Source organism: Musca domestica, unplaced genomic scaffold (genome assembly GCF_030504385.1).
Source record: "Musca domestica strain aabys unplaced genomic scaffold, Musca_domestica.polishedcontigs.V.1.1 15, whole genome shotgun sequence".
NCBI lineage: Eukaryota > Metazoa > Arthropoda > Insecta > Diptera > Muscidae > Musca > Musca domestica.
Window position 1 is genome coordinate 2,888,995 of NW_026712207.1, and position 22,615 is coordinate 2,911,609.

Here is a 22,615-nt window from a genome sequence, read left to right on the forward strand (position 1 = left end):
ATTTGGTATTTGAGGTTCGAAATGAATACTACAGCCTATGACAGAAAATTGTCTATGCAGGTCCTCATCTTCGTATAGCCCCCATACAACGGTACCTCCCTATATTCGGTATTTTGATGAGTTTAGGTACAATACCCACCGAAATTGTTTGAGATGTCGTATTTGAAGTTCGTAATGGATACTACAGCCTGTGACAGAAAATTGTCTATGATGGTCCAGGTCTTCGCAGAGCTCCGATATAACCGTAACTCCCTATATACGTTATTTTGATGATTTTAGCTACATTATTCACCGATTATTTCAAGTTTCGAATTTGAATATGGTAATGGCTTATGACAAAGAAAGCCTATGTAGGTCCACGTCGTATAGACCCCAATATAACGGCTATATTCGGTATTTTTTAAATTTTAACAGAATTTTATTTTTTGAAAATTTCCAAATTTGTACCAAATGGTAGAGTGTATTCAAAGTTCGGCCCGGCGGAAATTATTGTTTTTTAACTTTTTTTTTTTGTTGTTGAATTTTGTAAATAAATACAAATCCCACAATTTGAGATTTACTCTTGAAGCCGTTGCTTGATGGTGTCTGTTGCTCTACAGTGGTCCCACAAAAGGAAGTGAAAAGTGTGAAATGTAAATAGGTACCCAACCACCGCCAACCAGTGTTGAAGTGTTGAAAACCCAATGTAAATATTTGATAAAAAGTTGAAAGAAAAGGTTATCATTGTTTTTGAAACGAAATTGAATGAACGAATGTGAAAAATTACTCATTTGCAAAAATTTCTCTTTTTTGTCGACGAAGGGGTTATTGACCAAATCACGGAATTGTAATTGTGATTCATATTCGAAAATTTCTAGGAAATTTGGAACGAGGAAATGAAACACGAAATAAGTGAGTTTAAATAATTAAAAAAAAACACAAATTAAAAAGCAGCTAAGTTCTTCCGGGCCGAACTTTTTATACCCTCAAACTTTCGGAGGGAACATAAAAAAATTAAAAAAAATCCGTCGAAAAATACCGCTCAAATGAAAACCTTTACATGGGGGTTATACGAATACGGGAACAACTCTTCGATTTTTTCGATTTTTTCCGGAGGTAGTTATTTTTACCTGGATTCCGGGAAACAATTTTTTCTTTGGGGACAGACCCGGGATTCTAGAATTTTGACCCGAAAGTCCGGGTTCTAGACCCGGTTTGGACCCGGATCCACTTACCCGACACAATAGAAAGTACTTATCCAACAAGTGGACATATGATGGGGTAATTTTTAAACGGTTCGGAAGTTATAGTCAAATTATTGATTTTTGCTACCGAATTTTTTATAAAAACCCCAAAAAGTCGAAAAAGGGCCCATTATGGAGGTCACTAAATTTATGCCAAATTATTGCTGACACTCTGAGCTGTAGCTGAAAAAAAAAATTAAAAAATGAGAAGTTTTTACTGAACTAGAGTTAAGCCCGAAGACGTGGTGCTGGATAAGTATTTTTTGTGATAGGCTGTAGCAACGATTCCGAACTTCAAAAATGAAATTTGACGCACTTTTGGTGCGTGGAAAATACCGAATATCTCGGGGTAGCGTTATATGGGTGCTATACTAAAACGTAGACATATTGACATATAGACGATTCTCTTCCAGGGGGTAAAATACTCAGAGGGAACTTTTTGGGTGGATTTTAAGCCAATTGAAGTGAAAAATGCGGCTAAAAACATCAAAATACCCAATATCGCGGGGCACCATTGTATGGGGGCTATACGATATCGTGGACCTATATAGACAATTCCCTACCAGAGCGTAAAGTACTCACAGAGAACTCCTTGTGTAGAATTTCAGATTACAGAATGTGGCTAAAATCATCAAAATACCGAATATCGGGAGGTACATTTATATGGCGGATATACGATATTGTGGACCCATATAGACATTTCATTTTCAGGGGTATAGTAGTCAAGAGGAACTTCTTTTGTAGAATTTCAGGCAATTCCATAGAAAAATGTGGTTAAAATCATTAAAAACCCGAATATTGGGGGGGGGGGGGTACTGTTGTATGGGGGCTGTACGATATCGTGGACCGATATAGCCTTCAAACGGACAATGAAACCGTCACACACTGCCCGAATGTTGCTCTGCGGTATTTTGACCCATTCCCGGCGAAACGCTTGCTTGAGGTGATCGACACTTTGGTAATTTTTAGTGTCAACCTTGCTTTCCAAAATACTCCAAACACAATAGTCCCACGGATTGGTATCCGGAGATTTTGGTGGCCAGGAAGGAACCTCATTTTGTAACCATTCTTGGGTGGCGCGTGCTGAGTCCTGTTGGAATGCTCAAGGTTTGCGGCCAAAATGTTTGCGTGACCAAGGCTTTAATACATCCTCCAGATTATTAATACAAGCGGAGAGCCACCACCCTGGCCGGCGCAGAAATAAGCTGCCATAGCTGCTCAATGATATTTTTCCCAGATGGAAACCAATTTATCATGCTCAGGAACTCAATACAAGCTATTTTTCTAGGCTTTTAATTCCATTATTCATTACGAACAACAAATTCCCACACTCCCCACCCCCCTACACCTATTGCTCACTTATCACCTCGATGTCATATTTCAATTGCGAAAATTCTTATCGCAATTAAACGTGACACTTAACTGGCAATCTGAGTAATTCATTTAAAGAATTTTACGGTATCGGTACTTGAGACTTTTTATAACACACGGCTAATATTTCAATTGATGAATTATTCACATATTTTTACAAAGACAATTTTGTAAAAAATAGAAAATAAAAACAAGTTAAAAAGCAGTAAGTTCAGCCGAGCCGAACTTTGAATACCCTCCACCATTTGGAATGAATTTGGAAATTTTAAAAAAATAAAATCCTTAAAAATTCTGTTAAAATTTTAAAAATACCGAATATAGCCGTTCTATTGGGGTCTATACGACGTGGACCTGCATTGGCATTGTTTGTCATAAGCCATTACCATATTCAAATTCGATACTTGAAATAAACGGTGAATAATGTGGCTGAAATCAACAAAATATCGTATATAGGGAGGTACCGTTATATCGGAGTTGTGCGAAGACCAGTACCAGCATAGACAATTTTCTGTCACGAATTTCAAATACGACATCTCAAACGAGTTCGGTGAGTATTGTACCTAAAATCATCAAAATTCCGAATATCGGGATGTACCCTTATATGGGGGCTATACGTAGACCTGGACCTGCATAGACAATTTTCTGTCATAGGCTGTAGCTTCCATTACGAACCTCAAATACCAAATTTGAAACAATTCCGGTAAATAACGTCGCTTAAATCATAAAAGTACCGAATATCGGGAGGTACCTTTATATTGAGGCTATACAAAGACGTGGACCTGCACAGATAATTTTCTGTCATAGGCTGTAGTATCCATAATGAACTTCAAATACCAAATTTGAAACAATTCCGGTTACTAATGTCGCTATAATCATCAAAATACCGAATATAGGGAGGTACCGTTATATGGGGGCTATACGAAGCCGTGGACCGGCATAGATAATTTTCCGTCATAGGCTATAGTATCCATTACGAACTTCGAATACCAAATTTTAAACAATTCCGGTTAAAAATGTCGCCAAAATCATCAAAATACCGAATATAGGGAGGTACCGTTATATGGGTGCCATACGAAGACGTGGACTTGCACAGACAATTTTCTGTCTTAGGTTGTAGTATCCATTACAAACTTCAAATACCAATTTTGAAACAATTCCGTTAAATAATGTCGCTAAAATCATCAAAATATCGAATATTGGGAGGTACCGTTATATGGGGGCTATACGAAGACCTGGACCTGCATAGATAATTTTCTGTCATAGGCTGTAGTATCCATTACGAACTTCAAATACCAAATTTGAAACAATTCCGGTGAATAATGTCGCTAAAGTAATCAAAATACCGAATATAGGGAGGTACTGATACATGGCGCCTATACGAAGACTTGGACCTGCACAGACAATTTTCTGTCATAGGCTGTAGTATCCATTACGAACTTCAAATACCAAAGTTGAAAGAATTCCGGTGAATAATGTCGCTAAAATCAACAAAATACCGAATATAGGGAGGTACCGTTATATGTGGGCTATACGAAGACGTGGACGTACATAGCTCATTTTCTGTCATAGGCAGTAGTATCTATTACAAACTTCAAATACCAAATTGAAAACAATTCCGGTGAATACTGTCGCTAAAATCATCAAAATACCGAATATCGGGGGTACCGTTATAGTGGAGCTATACAAAGACGTGGACCTGCACAGACAATTTTCTGTCTTAGGCTGTAGTATCCATTACAAGCTTCAAATACCAAAGTTGAAACAATTCCGGTGAATAATGTCGCTAAAATCATCAAAATACCGAATATCGGGAGGTACTGTTATATGGGGGCTATACGAAGACCTGGACCTGCATAGATAATTTCCTGTCACTGACTCTAATTCCCATTGCGAACTTCAAATACCAAATTTGAAACAATTCTGGTGAATAATGTCGTTAAAATCATCAAAATACCGAATATTGGGAGGTACCGTTATATGGGGGCTATACGAAGACGTGGACCTGCACAGACCATTTTGACTCTCATTGACTGTAGTATCCATTACGAATCTCAAATACCAAATTTGAAACAGTTCCGGTTAATAATGTCGCTAAAATCATCAAAATACCGAATATTGGGAGGTACCGTTATATGAGGGCTATACGAAGACGTGGACCGGCGTAGATAATTTTCTGTCACAGACTATAGTATCCATTACGAACTTCGAATACCAAATTTAAAACAATTCCGGTTAAAAATGTCGCCAAAATCATCAAAATACCGAATATAGGGAGGTACCCTTATATGGGGACTATATGAAGACGTGGACCTACATGGCCCATTTACGAATTTAACCTGCCTACTGGAAAAATAAAAATGTGTGGAAAAAATTTTATATATACTTTGTGGTGTCTGACATGAGTATTTCGAGGAGTTACAAACGGAATGACAAACTTAATATACCCTCCATGGTATGGTGGAGGGTATAATAAAAAATTCTGGCAAAAAATACCAAGACTGAAATTCGCAAAAAAAAATACCTCTTCAATTAATAAATAAATATGAATAATTGTTTTTTATTGGTGGTCTCACTCATTCACTCACCTTTTATGAGTGGCGGCTGTAAACAGAACAAATAAAAATAAAAAATTGATAAAATTGTTCTTCAAGTACCGATAAGGTGGATAGATAACCAGATATTGTTAACAATACTCTTGGGGTAATTAGAAAATCTACTTTTTGCGATGTCAGTGATTGTTTCAATTATGGCGGCACTTTTTTTCCCCCACTTTTGTTCTTGTCATGTTCTCTTCATTACATCGAGTGCTACAATAAATAAATAAATAATTCTGAACAATAGCAATGCCAACAACAACAACAAGCTGCCTAAAAAAAAAACACTTGACGAGATTGGAAATTTTCTATTCTTCGAATCTCAATTGAAATGTGCCGTATCAATGTTTACACTTTTCAATAAATTGCCAATGTTCTGCAGGTTTTTTTTGTCGTTTTGCACTCGAAAGGAGAACTGTAACAGCACGTCTGAGGTGAGAAAATCATGAGAATTCCCATGAATAATAAATACAAATAATGTATTTTATAAGGAATTGTGGCGTAAATAAGAATTTTATAATTTAAATACTGAATTTCTTAACGATTTATAAGCAAAGGGTAGTCTATGTAGGAATTAAATTTAAAGAGTTCTGTAATTAATGCAAAGGCTCCAAAACGGCACATCCATAAAAAACCAGGAAGTCCGGGGAAAATTTTCTTAACGACGTAGACTGTTAATGGCTTCTGGTACCTATAGTAGATTTTTATAACAAATAAACAGGTCGAATTTTTAGCAAATCCCCAGAAATGTTTTTTAGTCAGAAAGGTCCTGCTTTTTTCTCAAAGAATCACAATTTTTTGTCCTGGAAAATATTCAAAAAAAAAAAAAAAAAAAAAAAATCATGCGCTTTGCAATGGCATCCATAACAAATATTTTTAAACAAAATGACCGTATTTGTCTGAAAGATCTGAAAAAATATTCTTAAAGAATACTTGATGTGTAAGTCTCCAAAAAAGTATTTTAATGCTTTTATAGCTAGGAAGTCCTCGAATAATATTCTTATTCAAAATGTGAACATTTTAAAGAAAAAATGCTGCTCAGGAAGAGAAATGATAATTCGTGCATCAGTGCTAGGTCAGGTGCAAAATTTGACAATATGGGTCCACTCCATCAAGTACCCCCCCACAAAGGGTCAACATTTTGAATAATTATAACTCTTATACAATGGGGTGTAAGCGTCCGATTGTCTTCAAATTACACACATCACAATATTTTTATTGTCCCAAGGTCTGCCGTGAAGATGGAATATATAGGTCCACACCTTCTAGTACCTCCCCCATAAAGGGCCAAAATTTTGAATATTTATGAAGCTCACAAAACACGAAATAAACATCCGATTCCATTCAGACTTGGTACGTCTCAATGTTTCCATTAACACAAGATCTGTTATTAAGATGGACATCCCATTACTTCTACTAATACAAGATCTGCTGTGAAAATGGCAAATATCTGTCGCTTTCTTCTGGTACCTTCCCCACAAAGGGTCAAAATTTTGAATATCCATGAAGCTCATAAGACGCGAAAATCCAATGTTGTTTGAAACTTGGCACAACTCAATATTTCTACCAACACAAGACTTCTTATAGAGATGGTAGAGATCGGGCCATTCATTCTGGTACCTCCCTCACAAAGGGTCAAAGTTTTGAATAACCAAAACGATCATAAAATCCGAAAAAGCATCCGGTTCTCTTTAAATTATACCCATCACAATATTTTTATTAACTCAAGGTATGGTGTGAAATTAGGATATATCGGTCCACTCCTTCTGGTACCTTCCCCACAAAGGGTCAAAATTTTCAGTATCCATGAAGCTCATAAAACGCTGATTTAACGTCCGATTTCATTCAGACTTGGTACATCTGTATATTTACCATTACCATTACCACAAAATCCGTTATAAATATGGTTCAGATCGAACCATTTCTTCTGGTACCACCTCCCATATAGGGTTCAAGAATTGAAAAAAGCGCTCAAAGAAACGAAATACGCATCCAACTCTCTTCAAATTTCACACAAAAAACATCTCGAAAAATCTTTCTTTTTTCTATTTTAAAAAAAGGTCCTTGAATTTGTTTTTTTTTTCAAAATCGTCATTTTTATATCCTTGAAACTTTTTATAAAAGTCTCTGAAATGTCAACAAAAATTTTTTAAAAAAATAGTTTTTTTTTTGTTTTAAAATTTATTGATTAATTTTAGATTCAAGGCGGGCGTAATGCCAGAAAGAAATATTCTTAAAACGTGCACGATATTTTATCAGAAGTCTTTTCACGATTTTTAATCAGGAGTACCACAAAATCACCAGGAAGGCTGTGTGAGATTTGAGGAGAATCTAAGGCGCATTTTGTGTGAGATAATTTGTCAAAATTTTCACCCGTTGTGAGGAAGGTATCAGAAGGCGAGGTCCAATATATTCCGTCTTCACATCAGATCTTGTGTTAGTAGAAATATTGAGATTTGCGGAATTAGAAAGAAATTGGATGCTCATTTTGCATTCTATGAGGGTTATGGGTATTCAAAATTTTGACCCGTTGTGGAAAAAGTGCTAGTAGGGGTGGTCCGATCTATTCCGTCCTCATACAAGACCCAAAAGTGGCAATAATATTATGAAGATAATCGGAGGGATTTGAAATGTTTGCAGAAAATTGGATGACCGAACCCCCCTTTATGTTCTATATAAATTATTATCTGTGAACATTTTTTATACATTGTGGGGAAGGTACCAGGAGGAGTAGACCGATATCGTACATCTTGAAACCTTTTACAATAAGGAGTAGATCAGTATAGAACATATTCGAGCTGAGACAGATGTTTTCCGAACATTTTCTAATATCAATTTCTAATATCAAATATGACTGCAAGGCTGTCAAGACGGCACTTCACTGAAAATCAAGGGATCCCACTTTTTCTTGCGATTTGTTTTTTTTTTGTTGCATTTTTTTAAATGTTCTAATTTTTCTTAGCTCGTAATTTCCTAGGCGTAGTAAACTTCCTTCTTTGAAGAGAACATTGCCACACACATAACACACAACTAAATGCAAGTCAACGAACTTGCAGGAAATGTCACAAACATGCCATGATGGATGGATGGATGGATGGAGTGAGGCATGTATCTCTTATCGCTGGCTGCCACATGCAACATGCATTTGTACATGCCTGTTAGGCATTGCTTTAAAATTGATGAAAAAAAAAATAAAAGGAATAATTCAATGTTATCGCGTAATAGTTTGGGTCTCTGAGGATGACTGACAAGCAATGCTATGATTGGCCGATGAAGTTTAGATGTCAAAAGGGAAAGTGACAAATGAACAATGATGATTTATATTATTGTACCCTCAGCCATATGATTATAGGCGGTATATATCATTTGATACGGCCGAAAAATGGTTTTCGACACTACATCTCTTTGGACCAAATCCGATTCAGGGCATTTGAAGTCGATCTAGGAGTGCCCGTTCGTCTGTCTGACTGGCTAGTGCGCACGAGTTGTCCGAGTTGGTCCAAATTTGGTACATGGTAATTTTATTATCAAACTTAGATCGAGTTCGGAGATGGCCAATATCTGGTACGTTCCCCCACAAAAAGTCAAAATTTTCACAGAAAAAAATTAACTTATAGAACAAGAAAAGATCAACTTATTTTGTTCAATCTTTGGAAAATCTAATATTTGTAACAGTACTAGATCAGGTAAGAAACTTGAAAATATAGGCCCACTCAATCAAGTACCTCCCCCACAAGGGGCCAACATTTTGAATAATTATAACTTTCATAAAATGTGAAATAAGAGTCCGAATATAAATTTTGCATATCTCAATATTTCTACAAAAATAAGATCTCCTCTTGGTACCTTCCCTACAAAGGGTCAAAATTTTGAATACATATGAAGCTCGTAAAAGCAAAGCGAAATGAGCATCCGATTCTTTTCAAACTAGACACAGTCTAATATTTTTAATAACAAAAAATCTGGTATGAAAATGGGATACCTGCGCCACAAAGTGTCAACATTTTTGAAAAATTATAAGTCTCAAAAATTGCGAAATAAGCACCAGATTCTCTTTAAATTGTACACACCCAATATTTCTACTAACACAAGATCTAGTGTGAAGGTGGGATATATCGGATCACTCCTCCTGAGATATCAGACCCCACGGGTCACATTTTTTGAATAACCAAAACGCTCATAAAATGCTATTCTCTTCCTAATATTTATATCATCGCAAGATCTGGTGTAAAGACACGATATATTAGTCCACTCCTTCTGGTACCTCCCTCGCAAAGGGGTCAAAATTTTGAATAACCACAACGCTCATAAATTGAGAAATAAGCATTCGTTTCTTTTCAAATTTCACACATTCGAATATTTTCAATAACACAAGATCTGGTGTCAAGATGGAATATATAGGTCCACTCCTTCTGGTACCTCTCCCACAAAGGGTCATAATTTTGAATAACCAAAACCCTCATAAAATGCGAAATGATAATCCGATTTTTTTTCAAACTTCTTGGGCCTTCTAATATTTATATCAACTTTAGATCTTCTCCACGTAGATCCACGTTATCATATAGCCCCCATATAACGGTACCTCCCGATATTCGGTATTTTGATGATTTTAGCGACATTATTAACCAGAATTGTTTCAAATTTGGTATTTGAAGCTTCTTATAGATACTACAGCCTAAGACAGAAAATTGTCTGTGCAGGTCCACGTCTTCGTATAGGGCCCATATATCAGTACCTCCCGATATTCGGTATTTTGATGATTTCAACGACATTATTCACCGGAATTATTTCAAATTTGGCATTTGAAGTTCGAAATGAATACTACAGCCTAAGACAAAAAATTGTCTATGCAAGTCCACGTCTTCGTATAGCCCCCATATAACGGTACCTCCCAATATTCGGTATTTTGATGATTTTAGCGACATTATTCATCGGAATTATTTCAAATTTGGCATTTGATGTTCGAAATGGATACCACAGCCTAAGACAGAAAATTGCCTGTGCAGGTCCAGCCGCCACATAACGGTACCTCCCAAAATTTGGTATTTTGATGATTTTAGCGTCCTTATTCACCGGAATTTCTTCAAATTACGTATTTAGACTTCGTAATTGGAACTACAGTCTGTAACAGAAAATTGTCTATGCAGGTCCAGGTCTTCGTATAGATCCCATATATCAGTACCTCCCTATATTCGGTATTTTGACGATTTTAGGTACAATACCCACCGAAATTGTTTGAGATGTCGTATTTGAAGTTCGTAATGGATGCTACAGCCTGTGACAGAAAATTGTCTATGCAGGTCAAGGTCTTCGCACAGCTACGATATAACGGTACCTCCCTTTATACGATATTTTGTTGATTTTAGCTACATTATTCGCCGTTTATTACAAGTTTCGAATTTGAATATGGTAATGGCTTATGACAAACAATGCCTATGTAGGTCCACGTCGTATAGACCCCAATATAACGGCTATATTCGGTATTTTTAAAATTTTAACAGAATTTTCAATGGATTTTATTTTTTTGACAATTTCGAAATTCGTTCCAAATGATGGAGGGTATTCAAAGTACGGCCAGGTCGAACTTACAGCATTTTTACTTGTTTTATTTTATTCATTTATTTATTATTTCTTTTGAAGGGACATTTTTTAGGACTCCTTAAATTTCCAAATTCTCTTTTTTTTAACTAAGCCTTGAATATCTCCCTTCATTCCATCTGATTTTTCTGGTGTTTTCCTTATCTCCACAAAGCGTTTTGCGGGTTTTTTGTGGCGAAAGTTTGGCGCTGGACTTCTTATCATCCTTAACCATCCTCTTACTTCTCCCTTTTGCTCGAAGCATGACAACTTTATCTCACAAAACAACCCCAAAAATACAAAAGGCGTCGCCGAGCCACACATAAAAAGAGATAAGGAAATCTAAGTATGTGTGGTGGTTAATGGGGAGGTGTGGAGAACATGTGTAAGGAGAAGAAGGCTATGGCGACGAGGACGAAGACGTAGAAAAAGAAGTCATTGAATTTCCGTGTTATCTTAAGAACCTATCCGTGCATTAAGTATGTAAGGTTCGTTACCCAGCTATCAAGTGTGTCAATTTCAGCAGCAGCAACAACAAATGAAATCCTTGTAACAACTTTTTGTTGTTGTTGTTGTTGTTATTTTTGCAACAACACATTGTAAAGCGTTTACATTGGCAATAAAACATTCTAGTTTCTCGCTACGATTCGATAATGACTGACTGAATGGCTGGGTGACTGGCTGAGTAAGCGACTGGGTGACTGGTTGGCTGGTTGGTGGCAGTTGGTGTCGGCAACCAGCCATTAAAGATATGTCTAATGTTTCGAACTCATGCAATATGTTATTTGTTTTGTATCGTGCAATTTATTTGAAATCAAAAATATGTTTCAGAATTTTTTTTTGGGTTTTTATTTATTTTTTGCTTCTTCTTTAAAGAAGCAATGGAGGGCTCCGCTTAATAGCCTTTAGGTGGCATATTAGCTAATATTATATATTATTGTTTTTGTTGTTATATTATTATTTAATTTAGACAACAAAAAAAATGCAATAACTATGGCAACCGTGAATTATGGCAATGGATTTGTTCACAACATTACTCACCCTAGCTGCTGGGTTTTTTTGAGGAAATCATCTGCCGAGACGGGAGTAGTATGGGATGGGGGTCTTGAAAAAAAATAATTGAAAGAATCACTGGGTATGAGGAGCAGAAGGAAACTAGAAAAAATAGACCCGTATTGATGTCTATTTTTATACCCTCAGCCATATGGCTGAAATAACGGTTTTGGACCCTAAGTCTCTTTGGACTAAATCCGTTTTGAGGACTTTTGGAGTCCGTCCATATGGCTGGCTGGCTGGTGTGCAAGATAATTCTAGAAGGGAGTATCCAATTTGGTCCAAAATTGGTACATCGTAATATAATTACCAAACTTAGATCGGGTTCGGAGATGGGCAATATAGGTCAATTCCTTCTGGTACCTCCTCCACAAAAGGTCGAAATTTTCAAAAAATATATTTTAATGCACAAAAAGAGAAAGGATAGTCCGATTTTGCTGCAACTTTGCAAATCCTAATATTTGCATCGATTCTAGGTCAGGAGTGAAAATGGACAATATCGGTCCACTCCTTCTAGTACCTCCCCCATAAAAGATCGACATTTTCAAAGTAAATAATTTACTGCACAAAAAGTAATCGGATTTTGCTGCAACTTTGCAAAACCTAATATTTGCATTGATTCTAGGCCAGGATTGAAAATGGATAATATCGGCCCACTCCATTAAGTACCTCCCACACAAATGGTCAAAATTTTAAATAATTACAACTCTTATAAAATTTGATGTATGGGTCGGATTGTCTTAAAATTACATACAACACAATATTTTTATTAACCCAAGGTCTAGTGTGAAATTGGGAAATATCGGCCCACTCCATCAAGTACCTCCCCCATATATTGGCAAAACTTTGAATATTCGTGAAGCTCAAAAAACGAGAAATTATCATCCGAAGTTTTTAAGACTTTGCACATCTCAATATTTTCATCAACACAAGACCCGTTATAAAGATGGTAGAAATCGGATCATTCCTTCTGGTACCTCTCCCACAAAGGATCAAAGTTTCGAATAACCAAAACGATCATAAAATCCGAAATAAGCTTCTGATTCTCTTCGAATTTCACACATCTCATTATTTCTACTAACACAAGATCTGGTGTGAAATTGGTATATCGGTCCACTACTACTGGTACCTCCCCCACAAGGGGGTCAAAATTTTGAATACTCGTGAAGCTCATAAAACGCGAAATTAACATCCGGTTCCATTCTGACTTGGCGCGTCTGAATATTTCCATCAACACAAGATTTGTAATAAAGATGGAAGATATCGGACCATTTATTCTGATACCTCTCCCACAAAGGGTCAAAGTTTCGAAACACCAAAACGATCATAAAATTCGAAATAAGCATCCGATTCTCTTCAAATTACACACAACACAATATTTTTATTAACCCAAGGTCTGGTGTGAAGTTAGGTTATATCGGCCCACTCCTTCTGGTACCTCCCCCACATAGGGTTCAAAATTTTGAATATCCATGAAGCTCATAAAGCACAAAATTAACATCCGGTTACATTCAGGCTTGGTACATCTCAATATTTCCATCAACACAAGTTCTGTAATAAGGATGGTAGAGATCGGGCCATTTCTTCTGGTACCTCCCCCACAAGGGGTCAAAGTTTTAAATAACCAAAACGATCATAAAATCCGAAATAGGCATACGGTTCTCTTCATACTTCACACATTTCGTTATTTCTAAAAACACAAGATGTGGTTTGAAGATGGGATATATCGGTCCACTTTTTCTGTTACCTCCCCCACAAGGGGTCAAAATTTTAAATTTTCGAAATCCTTAAATTTCGCTCCAAAACTTATTTGATTGGATGCTAAAATATGTACTACTTCAATACCTTTCCGCAATTATTCTTCTAATTACAAAACCAAGCTAATTATTTTAATTTTCCTTCTTTTCCTTCTTGCAGATACGTAATTTCCCATTTTCCGCCTACAAAAAGTCGAAGAACACCTGAGAATTCATGTGGGAGAAATCGTCAACAGCGTCGTTAATCACCCAAAATGCCGGCCAAATGATTTTATTTGGGCAACGGCGAGTGCATTGAACTCCTTTCTCATCGGATAAAAGTAGCAGAAAAAAGATCCGGCATACCAAAAAAAACAAAATCTGAAATCAAAACTGAAACAAAATACACACACACACATACATACATTCCTTTATTGAGATTTACATAAAACAACAAAAATATAAAAATAGGAACAACAAAGGACACATTTAAGTGAATATTACCACTTGCAGCACTCTCTCGCTCTCTCCTCTCTCACACACACTCACCCACTCACACATTAATAATGACAGGTGACAACGACAGGAGAAGTGTCATTGCTGGCTACAATATGCTGCCCCTCAAAATGCTATTATCCCTTTTGGTCGTTTGCATCCTGTTCGGAAGCAGCACCGAAGCCTTTGAAAATGGTCTGAAATTTAAACAAACCAAATACACAGAATGGTCCAAGAATGTCACATATCTCAGCAAGACCAGCTACAATGCCAGGGGCATGAAACCGCTCTATGAAATCAGTCACAAAGTTATGTGGTTTTTGATTGGAGGCGAGGATCCCATACCAGATGGTGAGGACATAATATTCAATCGCATGAAAAGAGTTAAAATAATAATTGTTTTCTTTTTATTTCCCCAGGTTATTTTGAACTAAAAGATGGCCAGGTGCTAAAGGGGCCCAAAGCCGAACGCAACGAATGGGGCGACTTGGTATTACATTATTGGCCCATATTGTTGATTGTTCTGTTGGTGGCAATACTGGTGGCTTCAATGCCCATCATTGGGTAAGTGAAAGAGCAATGCGAGAATGCTTATTGGCCAATTGATTTTTAATTATTTTTCGTATTTTTATTTTAGTTTGTGTTTTTGCTGTTGCCGCTGTGCCGGAGCCTGTGGTGGCCGCTCTGAGCCATTTGACAAAAAACATGATACCTGTCGACGAGTTTTTCTTGGTTTCTTGTTAATCCTGTTGGCGACGGGTATATTGTAAGTATTGGAAATCAATGTCAAAAAAATTTGTTTTGATGGGGACAGAAAGGGTCTCTAGAAGAATAAAATAACCTATAGGTCATGAACAATTCTTGATGATTATTCCGAAAAGATTGAAAGGAGAGGTTAGGCTAGGTTATGGAGTACATAGCTGCCATGGATTGCAGCCTGTGAACTCGAAGATCATAAGGTCCATTGTTCTCATCTTCAATAAAAAAAGTAAAATAGTATCATTCTGATACTATTTTATTTGCTGACAGATGTATACCCCCAGTATTAAGTTATGATTATTCAAAATGTTGGCCCTTTATGGGGAGGTTCAGAATCAGTTGGACAATATTGACCAATTCCTATCTGATCTAAGCCTGATATAAATATTACAACGTGCCAGATTTTGACCATATCGACTGCTTCCTGTACTTTGTATGAGATATGTATAAATTTTTGGAAAATGTGGAAATATGTGTGAGGTAACAGATATAGCGGAACGAAGTATTTCATTTTCGTACTTCAGCTAATACAGATAAAAATATAGTTATGTGGAAAATTTGAAGGAAATCGAACATTTGTTTCCATTTTTTTTACGAAATCATAAATTCCGATTAATTGGACATTAATATCAGATTTCTGCTTGCGGGAAATATTTAGATATATAAAGTAGTATAGAGTCGCCGACTTGTTTCGCAAGTTATGACAAATATAAGTATTGGAAATTGTGAGCCTTTGTGGGTGACATATCACATATCTTAAGTTTGGAAAAAGGTTTTTTTATGTGGGAAATTTGAGGAGATGGATGGATGGATTTGGATGGTTATTTCGCTTTCTTTGTGCGTTTTGTTTTTCGAAGTCTTGAACCCTATGTGGGGGAGGTACCGGAAGAAATAGTCCAATCTCTTTCGTCTTTATAACAGATTTTGAGTTTAAGGAAAGGAAAAAAGTCTGAATGGAATCGGATGTTAATTTGGCGTTTTATGAGCTTAATGGATATTCATAATTTTGACCCTTTGTGGGAGAGAGACCAGAAGGGGTGGACCGATATATCCCATTTTCTCAGAAGATCTTGTGTTAGTAGAAATAATGGGATGTGTGAAATATGAAGAGAAACGAATGCTTATTTCGGATTTTATGATCGTTTTGGTTATTTAAAATTTGACCCTTTGTGGGTGATGTACCAGAAGAAATGGTCCGATCTCTACCTCTTCTTATAACAGATATTGTGTTGATTGAAATGTTGGGCTTTGCCAAATCTGAATATAATCGCATGTTAATTTCGTGTTTTATGAGCTTCATAAATATTCAAAATATTGACCCATTGTGCGGGAGGTACCAGAAGGAGTGGACCGATATATTCCATCTTCACACCAGACCTTGGGCTAATAAAAATATTGTGAGGTGTGTAATTTGAAGATAATCGGACTCTTAAATCACATTTTACAAGAGTGGCAATTATTTAAAATTTTGACCCTTTTGTAGGGGAGGTGCTGATGGAGTGTACCTAGCCTATTAGTATTTGCAAATTTGGAACAAAATCGGATTATCCGTATCCAGTAAATTATTTTTTGAAAATGTTGACATTTTTTGGGGGAGGTACAAGAACGTGTAGACCGATATTTCCCATCTCCGAACTCGATCTAAGTTTGATAATAATATTACGATATACCAAGTTTGGATCAAATCGGGTGCTCCATTTGAGAGTTATCGTGTACAGACAGACGTAAGGACATTGCTAGATCGACTCCAAATGTCCTGAAATGGATTTGGTCCAAAGCAACCTAGGGTCTAAAATCGTTATTTCAATGAGGCACGTTTTGGCCGTATCAAATAATATATGCCCTCTCTAGCCATTTGACTGAGGGTATAAAAATTGTTCCTTGGTCAGAAAATGAAAAGGACACTTGTGGATACCGAGATCAGAAAAAAAGATGTGAGAAAACGAAGAATCAAGGAATTAGAGTTTCGGAGGCAGTTAAAGGGCACAAGATCTTCGTTTAAAGGAACAAAAGGCTGCATCTCAGAATACCAGAAGGCCTTTTCTTAGAAAAGCAGAAAGTCTTTCCCAGAGGACCAGATTAGAGAAGCCTTATGTATCTCGAATTGCTTCTATTAGAAATTGAAAGTGTTAATGGTAGAAGACCAAAATTTCTTCCCTTACAGAAGACAAACAATTATATTCATGGAGAGCGAGAAGGTCATTTCACGGAGGCCTACCATTAAAAGGCCTTTACATGTGTTGGCAAATGGCCAAAAAATGCAGGGTTTCACAACCTCAAAAGCCTGATTGATAACTGCGATATCGTGGTTTTCCTTAAAATTGACACAAGGTATTTTCTTAGAAGACCAGCAGGACTTATTTTGGAAGACTAGAAGGTAATTCTTCGTATAAGAATAGAAGGATTTATTTAAGAAGTACTCAAAACATCATCCTAAATTTCCATAAATATACTCTGTTTGAAGACTAGAGATTAGAAGTGCAAAGGTCATTCTTTAGAAAACCACAGCGTCTTCTTTGGAAAGGAGAAAAAGTCTTACCTTAGGAGACCGGAAGATTTTCCCTTCAAAGACTAGAAGTTTTTCCCATGAATGAACCGAAGGTATTCTCTTAAAGGACAAACCGGATTTTATTTCGAAGTCAAGAAGCTATTTTATAGAAGCTGTGTTATATAGAAAGGTCTTCTCCCAGAAGAGCAAAGAGTTTATCTCTAGAAGACCCCAGACTTTCCAGACCAGACCAGAAGACTTTCACTTCAAAATTACTGTTTTAGAAGTCAATAAGTCATTTTTTATAAAACCAGGAGCAGAATGTGTTTTCTAAATGAATTAAAAGGAAGTATCAAATTTCCCAAACAATATTTGTTTGACCCTAGGACGAACCCTATTGAAATTGCCGATAACCGATTTTGGGTTAATTGTGCACCAAATTGCCAATATCAATCCAAATCACCTTAATTTTGGCACATCCGATCGAACTCAGTCAAGAAACAAATACTTCAAGTTTGATGAAAACCGGTTCAGATATAGCTTGAGCTCCCACATATAAGTTTCATCTGATTTGGTGTTTAAGTTTCTTACATTCCTAATATGCATTCGATAACAATGATATTTGGTACAGTATATCTTATAGAGCTCGGAAATATCTCTGCCAAATTGTATCGAGATCGGTTCAAATTTGGATATAGCTCCCATATATATTTTCAACCGATTTCGGATTAATTGTGCACCAAATGGTAAATATCGGTCCAAATCACCTGAATTTTGGCACATAAGATCGAACTCAGTCTAGAAACAAGTATATCAAGTTTGGTGAAAATCGGTTCAGATATAGCTATAGCTCCCATATATATTTATCATACGATTTGGTGTTTAAGTCCCTCACATTCCTAATATACATTCGACAACAATAATATTGGGAGCCGATATCTTATAGAGCCCGGAAATACCTTTGCCAAATTTGATCAAGATCGGTTCATATTTGGATATAGCTCTCATATATATCTTCAATTTAATTGTGCACCAAATGGCCAATATCAGTCCAAATGACCTCAATTTCCTACCGAATTCAGTCTAGAAGCAAGTACATCAAATTTGGTGAAAATCGGTTCAGATATAGCTATAGCTCCCATATATATGTTTTATCCGATTTGGAGTTTAAGTCCCTCACATTCCTAATATAGGTACATTCGACAACAATGATATTGGGTACCAGATATCTTAAAGAGTTCGGAAATACCTTTGCAAATTTTTATCTAGATTGGCTAAGATTTGGATATAGCTCCCATATATATCTTCAGCCGATTTCGGGTTAATTGTGCACATAATGGCTAATATCAGCCCAAATGGAGTGAATTTCGGGACGTACGAGAAGTGATATCATGCACTCTATAGCAATGTTATGTCAGAAAAGAAAAACACGACTTAAATCAGAAGTCTGAAGATCCTCTCGTAGTAGACCACAAAGTCTCTCTCCAGAAAACCACAAGTTGTAAAACCAGAATGTCTTCTCATAGAAGACCAGAATATCTTTTCCTAGTAAAACAAAACGAGTTTTTCCCAAGTAGACCAAAACTTCTGTTCTTGAATGTTCTGAAATGTTGTTTTCTTTAAAAAGACCAAAAACTCAAAATTCATTATTCTTTAGAAGACTATGGGGCCTTCTTATAAAAAAAAAAAAAAAACAAAGGGACTTAACTCAGAAGTCTCAAGGTCACCTGATGGTAGACCACAAAACCTTCTCTAAAAGACCCCAAAATTTTCTGTTTGCCCAAAAGTCATCCTTAAGAAATTCTTACAGAGGTAGAATTTCTTTTCATAGAAAATCGTAAGGTCGTCACTTAGAAGCTTAGAAGGACTTACCTTGGAAGACAAGAAAATGGTCTAACGATATAAGAGATAACCTCCAGGTCAACAAACTTATCAGGGCTTCGGGTGCTGATGTTATGCATTATTAAAGAATGAATACCGCCCCCCACAGTCCAACCTCCATTCTCTACTCCAGAATAATCTAAAATGCCTAGACTATCCAGTTTAGTTTTGACTCGAATACGTTTAGGAATGTACAGCCGTTGTAAACGATAAAAGGTCACAAAATAATGAAAATATGTGCAAATTACCTTGCCAGTATTCTGTTCAGGACCATTTTTCACATTCCCAAAAGTTTGGAGGTAAAACCAGATTGGTAGAGCAATGGAGCCAATGCAGATACACATTAGGAAAGTTCAGCATGTTCTCAAAAGAGAATGGAAGTGCATTACAAAAGATAGACTCTAGTTTCTACTGACCATTTATTGCAGCTAAAGTAGATTGTTTGCCCAAAAGTCCTCGAAGGAATGGCTGGCTTAGTTATAAAAATTCGTCCCCTATAAATCTATTCAATTAACTTATGAAGATCTGTGGTCTGCAACCATAAATGAGAGATGCATCATTTTTATACCCTCCACCTTGGTAAGGAGGGTATATTAACTTTGTCATTCCGTTTGTAACATCCTTAAATATTCGTCGTAGACCCCATAAAGTATATATGTTCATAATCAGCATAAAATTCTAAGTCGATTTAACGATGTCCGTCTGTCTGTCTGTCGAAATCACGATACAGCCCACATTAATTGACGTAGAGCGTTTTTTATTTAGCAGAACAATGTGTATTGTGTCTAGGATGGTTGGTATTGAAAATGGGATATATCGGTCCACGTTCTGGAATAGTCCCCATATAACGGTACCTTCCGATATTTGGTATTTTGATTTTTATGCCACATTTTTTCACGGATTTGTTTGAAAATTGGTATTTGTAGGTCATAACGGGTACCTGTACCTGTGGCAAAACATTGCATGTGTAGGTCCACGTTTTGGTATACCCCCCATATAACGGTAGCTCCCGATATTCGGTATTTTGATGTTTTTTGCCACATTTTTTCACTGATTTGTCTAAAAATTGGTATTTGTGGGTCATAATGGGCCCTAGTTCGTGTGGCGAAACTTTGTATGTATAGGTCCACGTTTTGGTACAGTCTCCATATAACGGTACCCTCCAATATTCGGTATTTTGATGATTTTTGACACATTTTTCTGAAAATTGGTAGATGTAGACTATAATGGGTCCCAGTTCGTGTGGCGAGTCATTGTAATTATAGGTCCACGTTTTGGTATAGCCCCCATATAACGGTACCTCCCGATATTCGGTAATTTGATGATTTTTGCCACATTTTTTCACGTATTTGTCGGAAAATTGGTATTTGTAGGTCATAATGGGTTCTAGCTCCGTTGGCGAAACATTGTACGTATAGGTTTTTGTATAGCCCTATATAGGTTTTTGTATAGCCCTATTTTGATGATTTTTGCCACATTTTCCCACGAATATGTCAAAAAATTGGTGGAGGGTATTAAAAGTTCCGCCCGGCCGAACCTAATGTTTTTTTACTTGTTTAAATTTGTATTGTAACCAATCGGCGGATAAGTAGAAAAATGCGAAAATGTAACAAATGCAACATCAAATCTTATTTTTTTTGGGCCTGAGCCTCAATCCAGCCTCTTTCCATATACGGAATCATAGGACATATACCCTCCGTAAAATCATTTAGTATTTTCCAAATATATTTTTTACTTCATTTGAATTAATTGCGACCCCTTGACCTTTACAATATCAAAAAACCCAACCTTAATGCCCCCTGTGGAATATTAAAAAGTTCTTTCACCTTAACCTCACTTTACAGCCATACAGGCAAAATGTATGATTTTGACAGCCACCATAATTACATTTTTCGTTTTTTGTCTCTTCTTCCTTCTCTCCTAGATTTGGTGTCATTGTTGCCTTTGCCACCAACAGTTACATGCAGTTTGGCATTGACGATGGCACCGATGCTGTGCGGGCTGGCAGTAAAGATACCCAGAAATTCTTGGCGACTACATCGGAACAATTGGAATATGTGCTGGTGAATAATTACAAGCAATTGTCGGATCATTTGGAGGACATTTTGAGGAGTGAGTAGAACAAAAATAAGGCCTATTACCTCTATGATGATTCAAAAATGATGTCGAAAGAAAACACCCAATCCTCGCATGTTTTTTAATTTTTAAGGTTTGTTTATACTTGGAAAAATACTTATGGATGGGTGGGTTTCTTTCGAGTTCATTTACGAGCAGTCATTCTGAAATAGTCTCTTAAAAAAATTATTATAAAATTATTACCAAAATGCTTTTAAAGTCCGTATCCTTGAGTCTAATGAATATTTTTTTCTTTAAATTTTCAACAGCCACCTCGGATTATATAATAACAAATCTGGAACAACAATCCAAGGCCATATCGGTTAGTCGTCTCACAGAGTTCTTGGAGAAGTTGCCAAGTTTGAAAAACAAATTGCAGCAAATGAAAACAATAACCAATGATTTGAGGGTCTATGCATCGCAGTTGAGTGATGGTGAGTATTTCTTTGCCGAAATAATTGTGTCGATCTTTTATTAATTTGAAAATTTTGTTCTAGGTTTGCGTGGTGTCAAACGTGACCTGTTGGTCATGCTCAACAAGTGTTCCGATCAATCGTGCAAGGATGTCTTGAATCGTTATGAAATCGGAAAGTTAGATGCCAATGGCATACACTATGATCAGGTGAATATTGGCAGAGGGTTTTTAGTTCTAAATAATACACTAACCTCCCAGTTTTAAGAAATCGGAAGAAATGTGGAAGAATAATATGAAAATAATATGAACTTAATTGTAAGAGGTTGAATTATTTTTCACACCCTATGAGAAGTTATTAATATAAGAGAACAGAAGGACCTAACGTCGAAAATTTTTAGAATTACACAAAACCGTAAACACAAAACAAAGCCCCTAAGTTACTCTACTTGAAAATCATATGATCCTTAGACTTAGAGCTCGATATAGAATTCTTTAGAAAACTAGATTGTTTTCTCTTAGAAGTGTCGAGGGTCTTATCCCAGGAGACCACAGAGTCTTCCCTAAGTAGTTAAGAAGCCCTTCCCTAGAATGAATTAAAAGTATTATTTTAAAAGACTATAAGGATTTATTTTTAAGTTTATAAGTTATTTTTTTTAGAAGACCAGGAGGCCTTGTCATAAAAAAGAACAAAACGACTTAAATAAGAAGTCTGAAGGTCTCCTTCTAGTAGAACACAAACAAAGTCTCTTTCTAGTAAATCCCAAGTATTAAGACTAGAAGAACTTCACTTTAAAATGACCTCTTAGAAGATCGATATATATTTTTCTAAGAAAACAAAAGGAGTTTTTCCCAAGTAGACCAGAAGATCTTCAGGGCTATCATAGAAACCAATTTCGTCACTATTGGTT

At 36.4% G+C, this 22,615-nt stretch overlaps 1 protein-coding gene across 8 annotated transcripts in view; it reads left to right on the forward strand.

Annotated features, from left to right (window-relative positions):
- Nucleotides 1-22,615, forward strand: part of LOC101900316 (prominin-like protein) — a 115,154-nt gene that overhangs the window by 58,188 nt on the left and 34,351 nt on the right. For all 8 annotated transcript variants that reach the window (XM_059119520.1, XM_059119516.1, XM_059119519.1 and 5 more), the window contains 6 exons: nucleotides 13,736-14,400; nucleotides 14,469-14,613; nucleotides 14,687-14,815; nucleotides 21,102-21,289; nucleotides 21,562-21,726; nucleotides 21,790-21,914. In XM_059119520.1, coding sequence (XP_058975503.1) covers nucleotides 14,121-14,400; nucleotides 14,469-14,613; nucleotides 14,687-14,815; nucleotides 21,102-21,289; nucleotides 21,562-21,726; nucleotides 21,790-21,914 — 1,032 coding nt within the window. In that variant the 5' untranslated portion in view covers nucleotides 13,736-14,120. The remainder of the gene's footprint in view (nucleotides 1-13,735; nucleotides 14,401-14,468; nucleotides 14,614-14,686; nucleotides 14,816-21,101; nucleotides 21,290-21,561; nucleotides 21,727-21,789; nucleotides 21,915-22,615) is intronic.